General features: G+C 37.7%; 1 protein-coding gene across 2 annotated transcripts; it reads right to left on the bottom strand.

Moving 5' to 3' along the window:
• Nucleotides 1-968: 968 nt before the first annotated feature.
• On the bottom strand, nucleotides 969-13,655 carry RSPH4A (radial spoke head component 4A). Of its 2 annotated transcripts, XM_037843562.1 has the most exons (6): nucleotides 12,865-13,655; nucleotides 11,067-11,301; nucleotides 8,193-8,933; nucleotides 6,890-7,043; nucleotides 5,940-6,057; nucleotides 969-2,077 (listed from the first exon to the last, which is right to left on the bottom strand). In XM_037843562.1, the coding sequence occupies exons 1-6, from the start codon at nucleotides 13,536-13,538 to the stop codon at nucleotides 1,843-1,845; spliced, it is 2,157 nt and encodes a 718-aa protein (XP_037699490.1). In that variant the 5' UTR covers nucleotides 13,539-13,655; the 3' UTR covers nucleotides 969-1,842. The 2 variants fall into 2 exon arrangements, with proteins under 2 accessions (XP_037699490.1, XP_037699491.1); XM_037843563.1 differs by lacking the exon at nucleotides 6,890-7,043 and having other exon boundaries at nucleotides 1,922-2,077.
• Nucleotides 13,656-15,295: the final 1,640 nt, after the last annotated feature.

Raw genomic sequence — 15,295 nt, forward strand, 5'->3', positions numbered from 1 at the left:
TATGCCATGTATGTTAATTACAATTCTTTGGTGGCAAGCAAGAATCCTATTCTGGCTAACAAGAGACCTGGACAGAACCAAAAGAGTTCTCAAGGCAAGAAGGTGGTCTCATTAATAGGAGGAACAATCTGATTGGAGCTGAGGAAGAATGCTCAAAATTCATATTCCCAAGAGGGCATATCTCATTGACATGAGACATTATCTCCTGGAACAGAGGCAGTTAGTTCTTCAAAAGATAATCAGGGTAGATGAAGAAATGGATATTAAGCAGCAGCTGTCTGCTGTACCATTAAAAAAAAACAAGAAATAACCTACTTGTATGAAGTTTTATAAATTTTAGGTACTCCAACAAAAACTGCAAGTTGTACTTCAAGAATGAAATAATATTGCCCACTTGGAAATTCTGGAAACCATCCTTTTTAATATTTTCCTATCCTTCAGACTGGTAACCAGTTTTCTACTCATGCAGTTGTTCCATTTCATGCCACCTTACCTCTTACCTAGATAACGTGGTAATCTACCTGGTCTCCCTGCATCAAGTCTTGATCTGTCAATCCATACTCCAGGCTGAAGCCAAAACTTTCTAAAATACAAATGTGATTTTGTAACTTTCTAATTTAATCCTCTCGTGGATACAATTCCAATTATCCTACATAATCTGGCCCTTACCTCCCCAGTCACACCACTCCTTTCAAAGTTCCACGCCTTTCATCCAGTAAGTCAAAATGCAGCTGGTGCTGCCTGGAACACTTCTCCCCACAGTATTCTAACAGGTGCTCTTAGAAGTGCTTCTTGAACTGCTCAAATCTGGATTAAGTACACCTTCTAAGTGCTTAATAGCAATGTTACTCAAAGGGTAGATCAATGATCTTTGAATTGTTTGCCAGTCTGTGACGAGATCAGTACAGTAATTTAGAAATGCTGCAGCATTTTTATTTTGTTTCAAAAAAGTAATGGTCTGCAATGGGTTGGAAAAAAAATTTTAATTAGTTCTTCACCACAGAGTATGAGAAACACTGTTCTACAGTACATTTGTTTTATGGTATATTTGTAGCACAATGCTTGCTAAATTGCAATCTATTCTAATTTTCTATTTACCTTTTTGTTTTCACTCCTTGAATGGTAAGTTCTCTGATTTCAGGGGCGAGGTCTAGTTTTTAGTGGTATCCTCAATGTGCCTTACATATACAGGCTTAAAAGTACCTTTAGAGTGAATGACAATAATTACTAGTTTTAGAGAAGCAATGGTAGAAAATATAAGTCTGAGGTATCTGGTTATCCCAGCTAACCATCTCCATACAATCATTTTTCCCAGTCACTTTAAACCAATTTCTGTAGGATGAAGGAAGAGTCAGATTAAGGAAGTTCTTTGAGAAATAACAAGTGAAAGGTTTTAAAGTTTGAGTCTGAACAAGTGCTAGAACTATGAATCCTCTCTCTGGGGGGGAGGAGGGGAGTGAATATGCACAAAATTTGCTCACAATATCACATGCTCTACTTCAGTGGTTATCAAAATTTCTGTTCTCAGAAGTCCTTGACATTCCAAAACTAATGTAAATTCCCCCAGGAGCTTTTATGGGATGTCTCTCTTGATATTTACTAAATTAGAAATTAAACCTGAGACATTTTTTTAAACACAAGGATAGACAAGCACATATTGTATTTACCACCAAGACGATGTAATTACATCATTTAGCCTCTGGAAAATCCACTGAGCATCTGTCTATAAGCATGTATTAATAATTCCACACAAATTCCAAATTTGAATAGGTGCTCATCAGATTGATGATCAGTTATATATAATCACTCCTCACATAAAAAACAGGGCTAACTTTATTCTTGTTAGTCATCATCATCATCCTCGTCTTCCTCTTCCTCAGTTTCTTCCTTTCTCTCAGCTGCAAGTACAGCTTCTTGTGCAGCCCTGAAAGCCTGCTCCTCTTCCACACTGGGGTCATCCATTTCTGTAATTTCTGGTCCACTGGGGTATTCTTGATAAACTTGTGGTGGAACTGGGGGTGTATAGTTGTCTGGACTGTACTTAAGACCCCAGCCTATGTAGAAATTTTCAAACTTTCTATAATTAAAAAAAAAAAATCATTATTTAGTTTTCCAGTAAGACAAATGGGCCCTTATGTAATGATAAAGTATTTGGAGTTTGTTATAGCCCCATACATTTTTAAAACAATCGATTTTAAATGTTAGAGGTGAAATAACTCAATATATTTTATTGACTGGTAACCAAGTCAATAATGTTCCAAGTACTCAACTCGTAATATAATTTTATTTCTAAAATGTCTGTTATATTAATTAAATTATACCTTTGTGTTTCATTGTTTAGTAATTATGTCAATAAAATATCTAATTTGCATTGTACCTGTGGATGGAGGGATTTATTTTGATTCAATCTCGCTTACGTTGGTTATGAAAACCATGGGATTATACTCTTAAAATTTACCCGACCCCTAGACAAGTAAAAGGCCTTTTATCACTTACATATTTTTAGAGACAAAAAAAAAAGATTTAAGAGTTAAAAGGTTACTACCTCTGCAGAGTTAAAAATACTTTAAAAGTTACTAATTGGAGCCCACTCCAGTCTTCGACCAACCAGCAAGAACTGGCAGAAACATTTTTCTCAAAGCTCCAGAAAACAGTTACAGGCTTTTAGAAACAAAGTGAGCACTGAATCAAGAAAAAGGCTACTTAGAAACAGGAGGATCTCATGGTGCCCTGGCTGGCCCTTCCCCCACCCCTCACTGGCTTAGCATGGAGCTGGCCTCCACTGCCAGTGTGGAGCCCTCGTCCTGGTTCTAGAGGGAGCAGAGTAACCCTTGTGCACATACCAAGAGCATGTATGCCTCACCCAGTCATACCGGGAGCAGCCTGAGGGACTGAACAAGGATACTCCTCACAGGGTCATCATCCCAAAACGTGCCCTGTGTGTAGAACGCTTTACTGTGGGACAGCAGTAAAGTCAGGGATTGCTGGCTGTAGAACATGCAGTGCAGTGCCTGGACTGTGAGAGGGGGCATTTGTATCTCTGTAAATGGGGGAATTCCTAGGGCCACACATGCATGCCTAAGACAATACACATGTGGAAAAAAAAAAAAAAAAACCACACATACAAAAACATACAGAAAGGATCAGGGAGGCCCCTATACTTTGGCCTTGGGCTGTTCTCTAAACTCATTGCATGAACAAGCCCTGAAGGAGAATATTGGCAAAAGTCAACTGTGAAGACTGGGAAAACTGTTTTCTTTTCTCCTTTTTCTTTTCCTTTTTTTCATCTTTTTGTTTGTTTGTTTTTGTTTTTGGTTAGCTCTTGGCGTTCAAGGAAAGCTCTGTCATAACACTAGCTGGATACAAGCTTAAGGAACAGATGTCTTGAGTCTAAATTCCAGAGAGAACACATTAAAATATAAAAATGTCCAGGTATCAGCAAAAGATTACAAAACAAAAGAAACAGGAAGTGATAATCAGGCAAAGGAAAGATTAAAACATTAGGAAACATCAGTGAGGAGGATCTGATCTGAGACCTTACAAACAAAGACTTTTGAAAAATGGTCCTAAATATGCTCAAATAGCTAAAGGAAAACATGAACAAGGAAAAGGAAATCAGGAAAGCAATAGATGAACACAAAGGGAACATCAATAGAGAGATGGAAATTATGAAAAGGAATCAAACAGAGCAGAAGTCCACAATAACAGAAATTAAAAATTCCAGAGGTCAGCAGATTGAAGCCAGCAGAAGAATGATCAATGAACTTGAAGAAAAGACACTTGAAATCATCCAGCTAAGGAAAAAAGAGAAGAATGAAGAAAAGTGAACAGAGCCTGACAGGAACCCATGGGACACTATCAAGTATACCAATATATGCATTGTGGGAGACCCAGCAGGGAAAGACAGAAAGGGGCAGAGAGAAATTCAAAGAAATAGTGACTGAAAACTTCCCTTTAACACGACATAAATATACACAACCAAGACACTAAATGAACTCCTAACAGGATAAACCCAAATAGGTCCATACCACAGCATATCAAAATCAACCTGTTGCATGCCACATATAAAGAGAGAATTCTTGAAAGCCCTAAGAGAGAAGTAACGCATTATATACAAGAGAACATCAATAAGATTAAGTGCTTATGTCTCATCAGAAATAATGAAGGCAAGAAGGCAGTGGGATGACATATTTAAAGTGCTGAAAGCAAAATTTTCCAACCTACATTTCTATATCCAGCAAAACTCTTTCAAAAATGAGGAGCAGATTGACATTCCCAGACAAACAAAAGCTGAGGGATTGGTCACCACTAGACCAGCCTTACAAGAGATGCTAAAGAGAGTTCTTCAGGTTGAAAGGAAAAACAATATAAACAATAGATTGACGCTGAAAGGAAAAATAAAGCTCCCCAGTAAGGGTAACCACATGGGTAAATATAAATGCCAGTACTATTGCATTTTTGGGTTATAATTCTACTTTTTATTTCCTACAGGATCTAAAAGGCAAATGCATAAAATATGATAAATCAGTGGGTTTGGACTCACATAAATATGTAATTTGTGCAAGGGTATAGAGAGATATAGGAACATCGTTTGTGTGCTATTGAGGTTAAATTGGCATCAAGCAAATGAGAATGATATAAATTTAGGATGTTAAATTTAAGCCCCATGGTAACTACAAAGAAAATATCAGAGAATATGCAAGCTCATGACACAGAAATTAGAGCCCAGGTTGCCAGGGGAAGGGGGAAGGGGAAAATGAGTTAATGCATAATGGGTTTAGGGTTTCTGGTTGGGAAAATGGAAAAATTTTAGTAAAGGAAAGTGGTGAGGGTACTGCAACATTGTGAATGTGGTTAATGTGGTGTTGAAATGGGAAAGTTTATGTTTATATATGTTCCTACAATTTAAAAAAGAAAGAAAGAAAGAGTAACAAAAAAGATAATGATAATTAAATGCAATACATTCCTGGATGGAATCTAACAAAGGGGAAGAAAAGGCTCAAAAGGACATTATTGGAACATATAAAAAATGGAATATAGAACGTAAGCTTTATATCAACGTTAAATTTCTTGAACTGGATTAACTGCACTGAAAGTAGTTACATAAGTGAATATCCTTGTGGTAAGGAAATGTGCATTGCAGTACTATGTGTTCAAGGAGCATGATGTATACAATCTACCCTCAAATTTTCAAGAAATGTATTGATAAATAATTAGACATACAGATAGGTTAACGGATGGATAGAATGATATGGCAAATGTGACAAAATGTTAAAATTCATGGATCTGGGTACCTGGGGGTAGGCCCAGAGGGGTGGGGGTGGGGGCATGGAATAGGAGTATGTTGGAGTTCCCTGTATGGGATTTGTTTTATTTTTGTAACCTGTAACTTTGACAGTACTTCAAAATAAAAAGTTAAAAAAAAAAAATTACTAACCGAGTAAAGTCTTGGCTGGTTTATTAGGAAAGATGTGAAAGTTTAAGACAAATGGAAGTGTATGTTCTAGGTGAGGATAAAAGGACATTTAGTATCTACTTCAACCTAATTCCCTTGATAGTGATAGATTAAATAATACATAATTTTAAATTATCTTTTGTCAAAATGTCCAGCAGAAATGATCTGAGATTTAAACTAATTTAATCACTGTTTAGAATTACCCTCACTAGTCTAATGAAGTGAATTAACAAGTCAATTATTAAAATAATCACATACAAAAAACCATAATTCAGATGAAAGGGCAGAAATCCAAATTACTCTTATTTCCTGAATTTGATGTTTTACTGTATAATACAGATGCTATTTTTGTAAATTTTATGCCACATACCTACCATAGCAAAGAAGAGTTAAAAAGACAGTAGCTTAACATTTCAGGGATAACTTTTAATTTCCAGAGCTCAAACAGTCACAATAATAGCTTCGTAAGTGGTCAGATACTTACCTGCCATTGGAAAAGGTGTATGCTCCAGGCCAAAGGTTGGATCGAAGGACTGCAATAGCATATTGAGGAATGAGATTTGAGGATAGCCGTGTTGTCCAAGGGGGTGTATTCTGAATCTCTACAAACCAAAGATAAATTAAAAAGCTTATATACTAAACAGATAAGATCTACTGTGTAACAGAAAATTTACTTTTATAAATCTCAAACAAAAATGAAACACCCACATACATTACATATAAAAGTTAAAACATTAGCAGCTTAAAATCAGAAGAGTATGAACATACTGGAACAAGGACATATATATATATGTATGTATGTTTGTTTCTATATGCATATATCTCCATTTGTGCAATAGAGACAAGAAGATGTATTAAGGGAGAGGAGGCCTATGTGGTAGAGAAGTAATATTTAATGACCAAATAAGAGGTGAAATCATTTTTGTAAAAGAGCAACAGTTATAAACACAGATGCTTCAAAAACTGAACAGGATGGTGGTGATGGTAGCACAACATCGTGAATGTAATTAACAGCACTGAATTATATATTTGAACGTGGGTTAAAGGGGGAAGTTTTAAGTTGTATATATGTTACTGGAATAAACTTTTTTTAAAAAAGAACAAACTATAGGACTGTACAGCACAAAAAGTGAACCCTAATGTAAACTATGGATGGTTATAATAGTAACTCATGATATTTTACTATAACTATGCCATGTGTTTAAGTTCTGCAGAATGCAAAAGAATGATACACAAGATGGCTGTCAGCATATCCAGTAAGAGCTACAGGCAACTTATGTTTTCCTTTTGCCTTATTCCTTCAACTCCAGAACTCATGAAACGGAAAGGGGTTGGAACCTTGACTCTTGTCACTTTTAAAAGGTTTCTAACTCCCATATATTTGCCATATAATACACAGTGTATATTTATGTCTGGGTGATTACATAAAATTACCTAAATCTTCAGAGATTGGTGTCAAAAGAGGAGGCCCCACTTCCTGTTCTATGTAGTCAGGTTCTTCTCCTTTTTCTTCTTCTTCTTTTTCTTCATCTTCTTCCTCTTCTTCTTCCTCACTTTTTTCTTTGGGGTTAAACCAGTTGCAGCGACCCTGGGAATGAATGTTGCAAGACTTAGAAGTCTGTTTAAAGGACCTTAAAATTTCAGGATATTCGCTTTGGTTGAAGTAATTATAAGCATGATTCAAACAAAGGTCCTACTGTATAGGAATTTAATCAATTATTCATTCACTCAGCCTACACTTGACAATAGTTTTTTCAATCTAGGTTATTTCAAGCAAAAAATTGTATCATTTATTTCAAGAAATTAACAACTTAAAGTTACAGAACATTTATGTTTTAAAAACTAGAACCTTAATGAAAAGTTAATGCATTTTACTGGCTAATAAATGATTTAGATGAAAGAGACAAAGTACTATTAGTGTTATTAATGATAATAAAACAAATGTGGTAATAAGGTTAGGTTTGGAGGTTTGGGCTGTAATTTCTTATTTAATGGTCTCTTATCTGGAGATATCTAAGAGGATCTCTTATGTAGATCAAAGATTTTCTACCTGCAGATAGGGCAGTTCTGCACTGTGGTTAAGATCTGAAGTCTGGATCCATTCTGCCTGGCCCCACATCTGGCCTTGAACTTATTCGTTAAATTTCCTTTGGCACATTTTCTAAACTTTTTGCCTGAATTTCCTCATCTGCAAAATAGGGATAATAATTGTATGTCTCTAGTAGGGTTATTGTTAAGATTAAATGAGATACTTAATGCACATAATGTACGATAACAGCACCTGGCACAATAGGTTCTATGTAAGTATTATTTAGCCTTTTTGGTTTATTTTTGTTTCTGATACAATCCTTCATTGTTCTTGGCATAAAAGTTCCATTATTGCTAGTGTATTATAAAGAAAGAATAAAAGAACTGTTTCTAAAATTAATAAACCCATTGATATTTAATATATAAAAAATAATTTCACAACACTCATACAAATCTAAATCCTTACATCACTTGTCAACTGCTCCATAGAAGTATTTATTATATTTTCAATTTCAAAATAAAAATTTGTTTGAAAATCCCTTGTCCACACTATTTGGCAATTGTAGTTTTCTGTTTTTACTTGATTTTTTATGGTCATTTTCTGTCTAGAGTTAGAAGGGCTTCACTTTGTACATCTTTGTGCATTAAAAAAAGAATTTAATAAATATTTGCTGATCAACTGATAGATTGAGAATTGCAAAGCCCCTACCTGAGGGAGAATGTGTTGTACATGATGAACCCAACTGGATAGGGATTCCACTAAATCAGTCACCTGGATACCTTCAAAATCAGGGTTCTCCTCAAAGCTATCTCGTCCACCTTCTACCTCCTCCTCCTCCTCTCCCTCCTCTTCAACAAACTGATAGAAACCAAGAGGGCTAACGTGTGTCCCTGCTGAAATTCTGGCTATTTGTGCTCGTAAGTAATTGCTCTCATTTCCTGGGAAAGGTGGGTAACTTATGATGGGGGCATCCAATCGTCCAGTGAAAAATTTCTTGATTTTTCTTGCAATAACAATTTGTGCAGGTGTAACTGATGGTAACTTCACCCATGGTCTTCCTGGTTCATTACAAACAAAATAGACATATTTGTTGGCACCCGTCCTACTTTCTTCTTTTGGTACAGCCTGTGGAGCCTTGTAAAAGGACTTTGGTAATTCATCTTCCTCATCTTCATCAGCTTCACTTTCTCCATTGTCTCTCTCTTCAGCCACATCTTCCTCTTCCACCTCCTCTTCATCTTCCCCATCACGAAATTCCACTTCAGCTACAATATAATTCATCTCCAGTCCCAAGATCTTGCCCCAGAAACGGCATCTGTGGAATGGGTGGGTGTCAGTAAGCTGTTTGAGCCCAAGAAATATACGGTAAGTCTCATCTGTGCCCAAACCAACTCCAGCTTGTTCAAAATAGAAAGCTGACTCCATCACATTTGGAAGAGAGTTTTCTGCCTGGAATAAAAACATTTTAGTTAAAATTGTATCCATTAGAGAATTGGTGGCTTCCCTTTTCTTTTTTACACATCTTGATATTAGCTCTATTTCTTTCTCCACCATTTCTTTAACATTTCTTTCAAGTTTTAGATCAAATTCCCATTCTGATAATTCCTGAATTTCAATTCATCTCTCTTTCCTTATGGATGAAGCTTCTGCCATTGTGTTTTATATTTATTAATCTATTGTGATAGTTACTTTGTTTTATGTTTATATCTTAGGTAGAGATAATTTAATAACTACTATAAATAATAACCATTCAACAACCCTTTTATATAAAAATATTAAAGGGCCCCTTTACCTTCCTGAAATATAATTTGTGAATAGTACAACCTACATACACACATTAATTCTGCAAAAGGTAAATGTTGTACCATATATACATTTTTCCAAATAACAAATATATCTTTTCTACATGAGATCATCTCTATTTTTGCACTGATCAAATGGCTTTACAATGATTTTTTTTTTTACCTCTTTCAAGAGAATGTGAGCAACTTAAGGCCAGAAAACTTTTTCATGTGCACATCTCAGTAACTGACATTCAATAAATAGTCACAGATGTTTGCAAATGAATGGGTGAATGAACAAATGAATGCTGGGGACTAAGCAGAGGAATTCTGGTGTAGTTGAAGACAAGACTAGAAATATGAACCTCCTAGGGTTTAAGTCCAGGACAGAACTGGTCATGTAGCTCACGTTCAGTGCTTCCAAGACCAGCCTTGTCTTCTTGCTCCTGCATCCCTCCACTCTCTTGTAATCTTCACCTGATGACTCAGCTTGTCAAGACTCTAAAACCAACCCTACTGTTTATTAGGAAGAATTTATGGATGAACTCCTTAACTGTTAAGGGGCTCACTTCTCAGGATCAAAAGAGCTTATTTTTGTTCTTATCCCATACCCTAGTTTTAGGATGCATATTCCACCTTGTAAGACTATACCTGATTGGTAGCCCAATGCCCCATTCTTATGAGTCCAGCTCTTTTTTGTTCAACTCCTCCATGGGATCATCTGCCTATCTGCCTGACCCCTACATGCTATTTGCTCCCAGACTCATCATCCCTGTATGTAGTTACGTAACTAAATGCCTCCTTGTTGAAGGAGGCTGACATCAACTCCCTGACACCTGTCATTTGTTCCCAGTATTCTGGATCCCACTGTGTTAGGTGTGAAACTGCCAAGCCCTAGAAGGTGTACTTACTGTTTGGTTCCCATCTATCTTATCCCTGCCTGAACTCTAAGCCCTTTACTAATAACGCCTTACCCAAAACATCAAATTTGCAAGTATATAGACATTTTAAGTAATCTAGTGGTAATAGAACATAGACGCTCAGTGAATGTGAATAAATTACAAGCATGCAAGCATTTGGGAAACAATGTAAGATTCTATTTTGAAACGTTTGGAGCTAACCTTTCTGTGATGCAAAAGATTTTATTCTCTAGTTAAAGTTTTTTTCCCCTGTCACTAACTATCATATTTCCACAATTTGCCTAAAGAGGTTAAAGAAGTATTTTATTCCTCTCTTCTTGTATTATGTCCCATTGACATAAAATGCATTGTATCAAGACATAATACGCATAATATCAAGACATATATGAGGATCTTGCCTTGGAAGAGAAGGCAAGTAACATTAGAAGCACTTCTATTTTATTCTAGTAAATTAAAAAGAAAAAAAATATGCAACTGAATTTAAAGCTTAATTTTAATTATTTGACATTCATTAATTCATTCAACAAAAATTTCAAAAGCAACAAATATAAGCCCAGATCTGCACTGGGCAACTTGGAGAATATAAAAGCAGAAGAAACCATTTTCTCTGATATAAAGGAGCTTGGCCCAACAAACATACAATGAATAATTAAGGCCTATGAAATACTAAAACACAATATGAAAAAATAAGAAACCCCTAGACAGAGGAATTAGTGGTATGATATGAGGTTGACTGGAGAAGCTTGAAGACTTAAGAAAAAGAAAAGTGCAAATATTATTTAGGAAGCAAAAAAAATCACAGTTGGTATGAATTTAAAGCCAGACCCTACTCATCCCCAATAAAACCCTAAAGTTTATTCAAATGTACAGTAGTGACTTACTATTTCATCTTCCAGTTCTTGGTCAGCTCCTTCCAAATTTCCCTGGAGAAAAAGAGCCTTTTGCTTCTCTGCTATTTCATATATTGGAAGCATCTCATTCTCACTTTGTAATGTATCTAATTTTTTACTAAAATACGCCATTTTCACATCTCGGCTAATATTTTCAATGATGTCAACAGCATTTTCAGGACGTTCATCTAAGATCTTGGTTAGCATGGAAGAAAGATGATCATATCTACCCAAAAGATAAAATTCCAGAGAATACTCATGTCAATAGCATTTGAAGACGCATTGCATGCAGGCTCAAATAGTTGGTTTTTAGGGAACTTCAACAATTTGTAGCCTTCAGAGATATTAAGTGGATAAAAACTTAAGATAAATTCTACTACTGCTAGAAAGAACCTCTTCTAGAATTTTCCTTAGGAAATACTACCAATAAAATATAAATATTTTAATTTATTAAAAAAAAACACATTACAGCAATACACATATTCTACATCAGGTACATTTTCACAATTTATTTCTGAGCTTGAAATCTCTTAGTTATGTACTTAAAAGTGATTAATGTTATTTTTCATTCTTTTACCTTAAGTTTTTTTTCCATTCCCTCCCCTGCCCTCACCATCCAATTTGATTTCTAAATCCTGTTGACTCTTTATCTTCAAGATCTGTTCTCCTCCTTCCCAATTCCTAAGCCAATTGTCTACTTCCTTCTTTTTTCAGACATATAAGAAATATATTTCCCACTGCAACTCCAACGCACACATCTGAAAGAAAAGTGTCATCAAATACTACTCACCTTTACTAAAATGTGATAAATGCTAATATTTTCGTTCAATTCCATGAAAAACACTGCCGTAGCTTCTTATTTAATGCCTGTATTAGTGAGTTAGCTGCTTTTAACCTCTCATTAAATTCAACACATAAGTGCCATGTGTGCTTTTTCAAATACCAGTTTACAATGTGAAATTACTATTCAAGAGCCCGAAATGTCTGTAAATCTGTGTTTATGTTAAATAGGGACTCCTCTCTCCAAGGTGGAAGCCTTCATAAATTGCCTCTCTGGTAGATATGCATTGTATCTCTCCAGCTTACTTCCTCCCTCCCTTCCTTCCTTCCTTTTTATTACAGAATTTGTGGGTTTACCGAACAATCATGCATACGATAAAGGATTCCATATACCACCTCACCACCATCAATTGTGGATCATTTGTTACAATTTTTGATAGCACATTTTTATAACCGTACTATTAAAATCCATGGTTTAACTTAGGGCTCACTGTGTAGTGCAGTTCCATGGATTAAAAAAAAAAAATTATTGTTACCATATATACAATCTAATATTTCCCCCTTTAATCATATTCAGGTATTTATTTCGGTGATGTTGTGTTCAAAATGTTGTGCTATCATCACCACCATCTATTACTAAAACATTTCCATCATTCCAAACAGGAACTCCATATATTTTAAGCCTTTACTTCCCTTTCCTTATCCCCACCCCAATTAAAACTAAGACTTCACTTTCTCTATAGTCCCTTCTAAGCGTGAGATTCCATAATTCCTAGGTTTTATTTCCGTGTGCCTAGGGTGTTTACAGAGGCTTAAAAGCATCCCCATCAGTCATCTATTCTTGGGTCCTATGATGCAAAGAGATATTAAGAGACTAACTCTTTTTTTTACTAATGCAGCTTTCCCAAATATATTTCCATTTACCTACATAAACACACCCTCACACTGGGATACTCACAACCCCTTTTGCTTTGCCAAACTGTTTCCTCTTTTTCTCTCCCAGACTTACAGATTTAAGCCCGACTTGCTACTGCTCTTCAATAGGTAAGCCTTAGCATTCTGAACAGCAATCTCAAGCATGCTGGGGGCTGTGTCAGAGATCCCAGGCTCAGGCTGCTCCAGAGTGTAGTTACTATTTGAGTCTTCCTCGTGAAAAATGTCAAATCTCAGCTCTTTTTGTTTAGAGTTGTTGTAGCTTGCATCTCTTTGTCCGTACAGGTGGGGTTTTGGTTGCTGGGAGCGTCCAAAGGCTTTTCTCTCTGATTGGAATATTTCATAAGTTGATTCTCCTTTATCAGGTATTTGTTCCAAGTGACCGGAGTGAGGTGTCCCAGCTTCAGGATCCACACGAGTGATCCTGTCTGACTGCGATGGTGCGGCAGGGTCCTGCTTGTCTGGAGGCAGGAGAGGGCTGGAGGAGGGCTCCTGGGGAGAGCGAGGCGCGGGTGCTGCGCCTGGTTCTGGGAGGCCATCCGAAGGCGCGCTAGCTCTGGACTGCGGGCTCCAAGGCGGGCTGCTACCGGGCTGGGGTCCTGTTTCCGGCCCGTGCTCTGACTCCACGGGTTCCGATGACTCAGGTTCAGGATCTTGGGAGGAAGCGGCAGTCATTTCTTCTCCTGGCCGTTCTGCGTCCTCCGCCTCTTGGCTCTCCTTTTCTTGCTTTAGGGATGCCGAGTCGTCCATGGAGGAAGGCCAGAGAAAAAGTTCTGGATGAAGCAGGAGTATGACTATGGAGGGAGGCAACGCTGGGCCGTCTCTTTGCCGAGGTCTCACTTAGCGTAGGTTGCTCTGCAGGTTGCCGCGTCCTGTCTCCATAACAACCGCCGGCGGAGTCCCTCTAAGAAAAACAACGCGCACCGTTGCCAGGATTCTAGGGAGCCGACGAGAAAGCTGAAAATCCTAGACTTGTGATTTGGTGGAGCGCACGCTTGTGTTGCTAGAGCAGCCAATCCGCCCTGCACCCGAGCAGTCTGGGCTGGAAACCCGGAAACCCCTCACCCCGCACCGGGAATCTTTTGCAAGAGCAGCACCCAGCACGGGAGGAGTTCGGGGCTCCGGTGGTTTCAAGCCACCCGGCGGCGCCAGGAGGAGCGGGGCCTGCGGTAGTGGAGAGACAATGCAAAGCACTTACGGAGCGTGTGGGGGGAAGGGGAGAAGGCGTAAAAAGGCAAAGAGAGCAGGAGAGAGGGAGGGAGGAGGAGAGATGAAGGGACACTGAGAGAAAGAGAATGAATTTAACGAATTTGGGTGAAGCTTTAAACTTGGTCCTCGCTTGTGCGGGGCTGCCTGAGGGGTCCCCAGAGAGAATGACCTTTTCGAGCAGGCTCGGAACTCTCCCACTTTCCCCTTCCTCAGGTCTTCCATAGCAGCGATGCTGAAGATGAAATCACACTACCCGCCCTGGAGCTAGGGAATCTTGGACAGGGTGGTGGCGATAAGACCTCAGTGTCCGGACAGGAAGAGATGGAAATCTGCACTTGGAGCTCAAAGAAGGGGCCTCGTCTGCCCCAAACTCTGGGCATGTTTTGGAAAACAAACGAACAAGTCCTGATTTTTTGCTTTGTCTCCTTATATGAAATCTGGCAATGAGTAGGCAGAATATTCTCTTCAAGGAGAAGGCAATGCAGAAATTTACCATATATGAATTGACAGTCTTGGGTTATGTGTTTTCTAATAATTTATTGGCATAATATAATCTTTATTTGATGGTATAAATATGAATTCACAATTTTGCAATAATTTCAGGTCATGATTATGAATATTAAATTATATTATGTAGTTTCCAATATAAAGACAGTATAGAGGATTGGATCATATCTGGCTTTGACTATAAACCACTATTTATGTAAAGCCCTTAATGTTAATCTGGTCTGTATTTCTCTCTCTCTCTCTCTCTCTCTCTCTCTCTCTCTCTCTCTCTCTCTCTCTCTCTCTCTCCCTAGTACTTGGCATTTGACACTTGGCATTGATACAATTCCCAATAAGCAAGATGTGGCCCATAAATTCTAACTTCAAAGAAGGACATATACTTGTCCTTCTCCTTCCCCCCACCCCACCCCCCAATGAATTTGGTGAGTGAATCAAAGAACCCTTTAATAATTTGATGAAAGCTGTGGCTCTTTACCTCTCCCCAAACACAAAGGTGAATGCACACACAAAATGTTGCATTAATTTCTGCAGGAAATTTCTGTCAAGAATAGATTCAAGGACAATATAAAAGATAATCTAGAACCATAAATTGGGGATTTTTTGTAATTCACCCAAAACTTGAAGTGGTTAGCATTTTTCCCCTTTATGGTTCTTTACTCTTTTCCCTTGCAAGTGGCATGATATGGTGGAGGCTTTCTTCTCAGAAAGAGAAGCCAGAGCAGGGTGAGAGGGCCAGAAGAAAGGTGGCATGAAAAAACAGGCTTAGAATTTGCTTAATCTCTTCACTTTAG

Source organism: Choloepus didactylus, chromosome 7, assembly GCF_015220235.1.
Source record: "Choloepus didactylus isolate mChoDid1 chromosome 7, mChoDid1.pri, whole genome shotgun sequence".
NCBI classification, from domain to species: Eukaryota; Metazoa; Chordata; class Mammalia; order Pilosa; family Megalonychidae; genus Choloepus; species Choloepus didactylus.

What these genes read in the sequence shown, in the direction of transcription:
- RSPH4A (XM_037843562.1), bottom strand. Translation starts at nt 13,538, where the DNA reads ATGGACGACTCGGCATCCCTAAAGCAAGAAAAGGAGAGCCAAGAGGCG. An exon ending in AAGAACTGGAAGATGAAATA is followed by an intron (nt 8,934 to 11,066) that starts GTAAGTCACTAC and finishes TTTTTATTCCAG; the next exon opens with GCAGAAAACTCTCTTCCAAA. An exon ending in TACAACACATTCTCCCTCAG is followed by an intron (nt 7,044 to 8,192) that starts GTAGGGGCTTTG and finishes ATTCATTCCCAG; the next exon opens with GGTCGCTGCAACTGGTTTAA.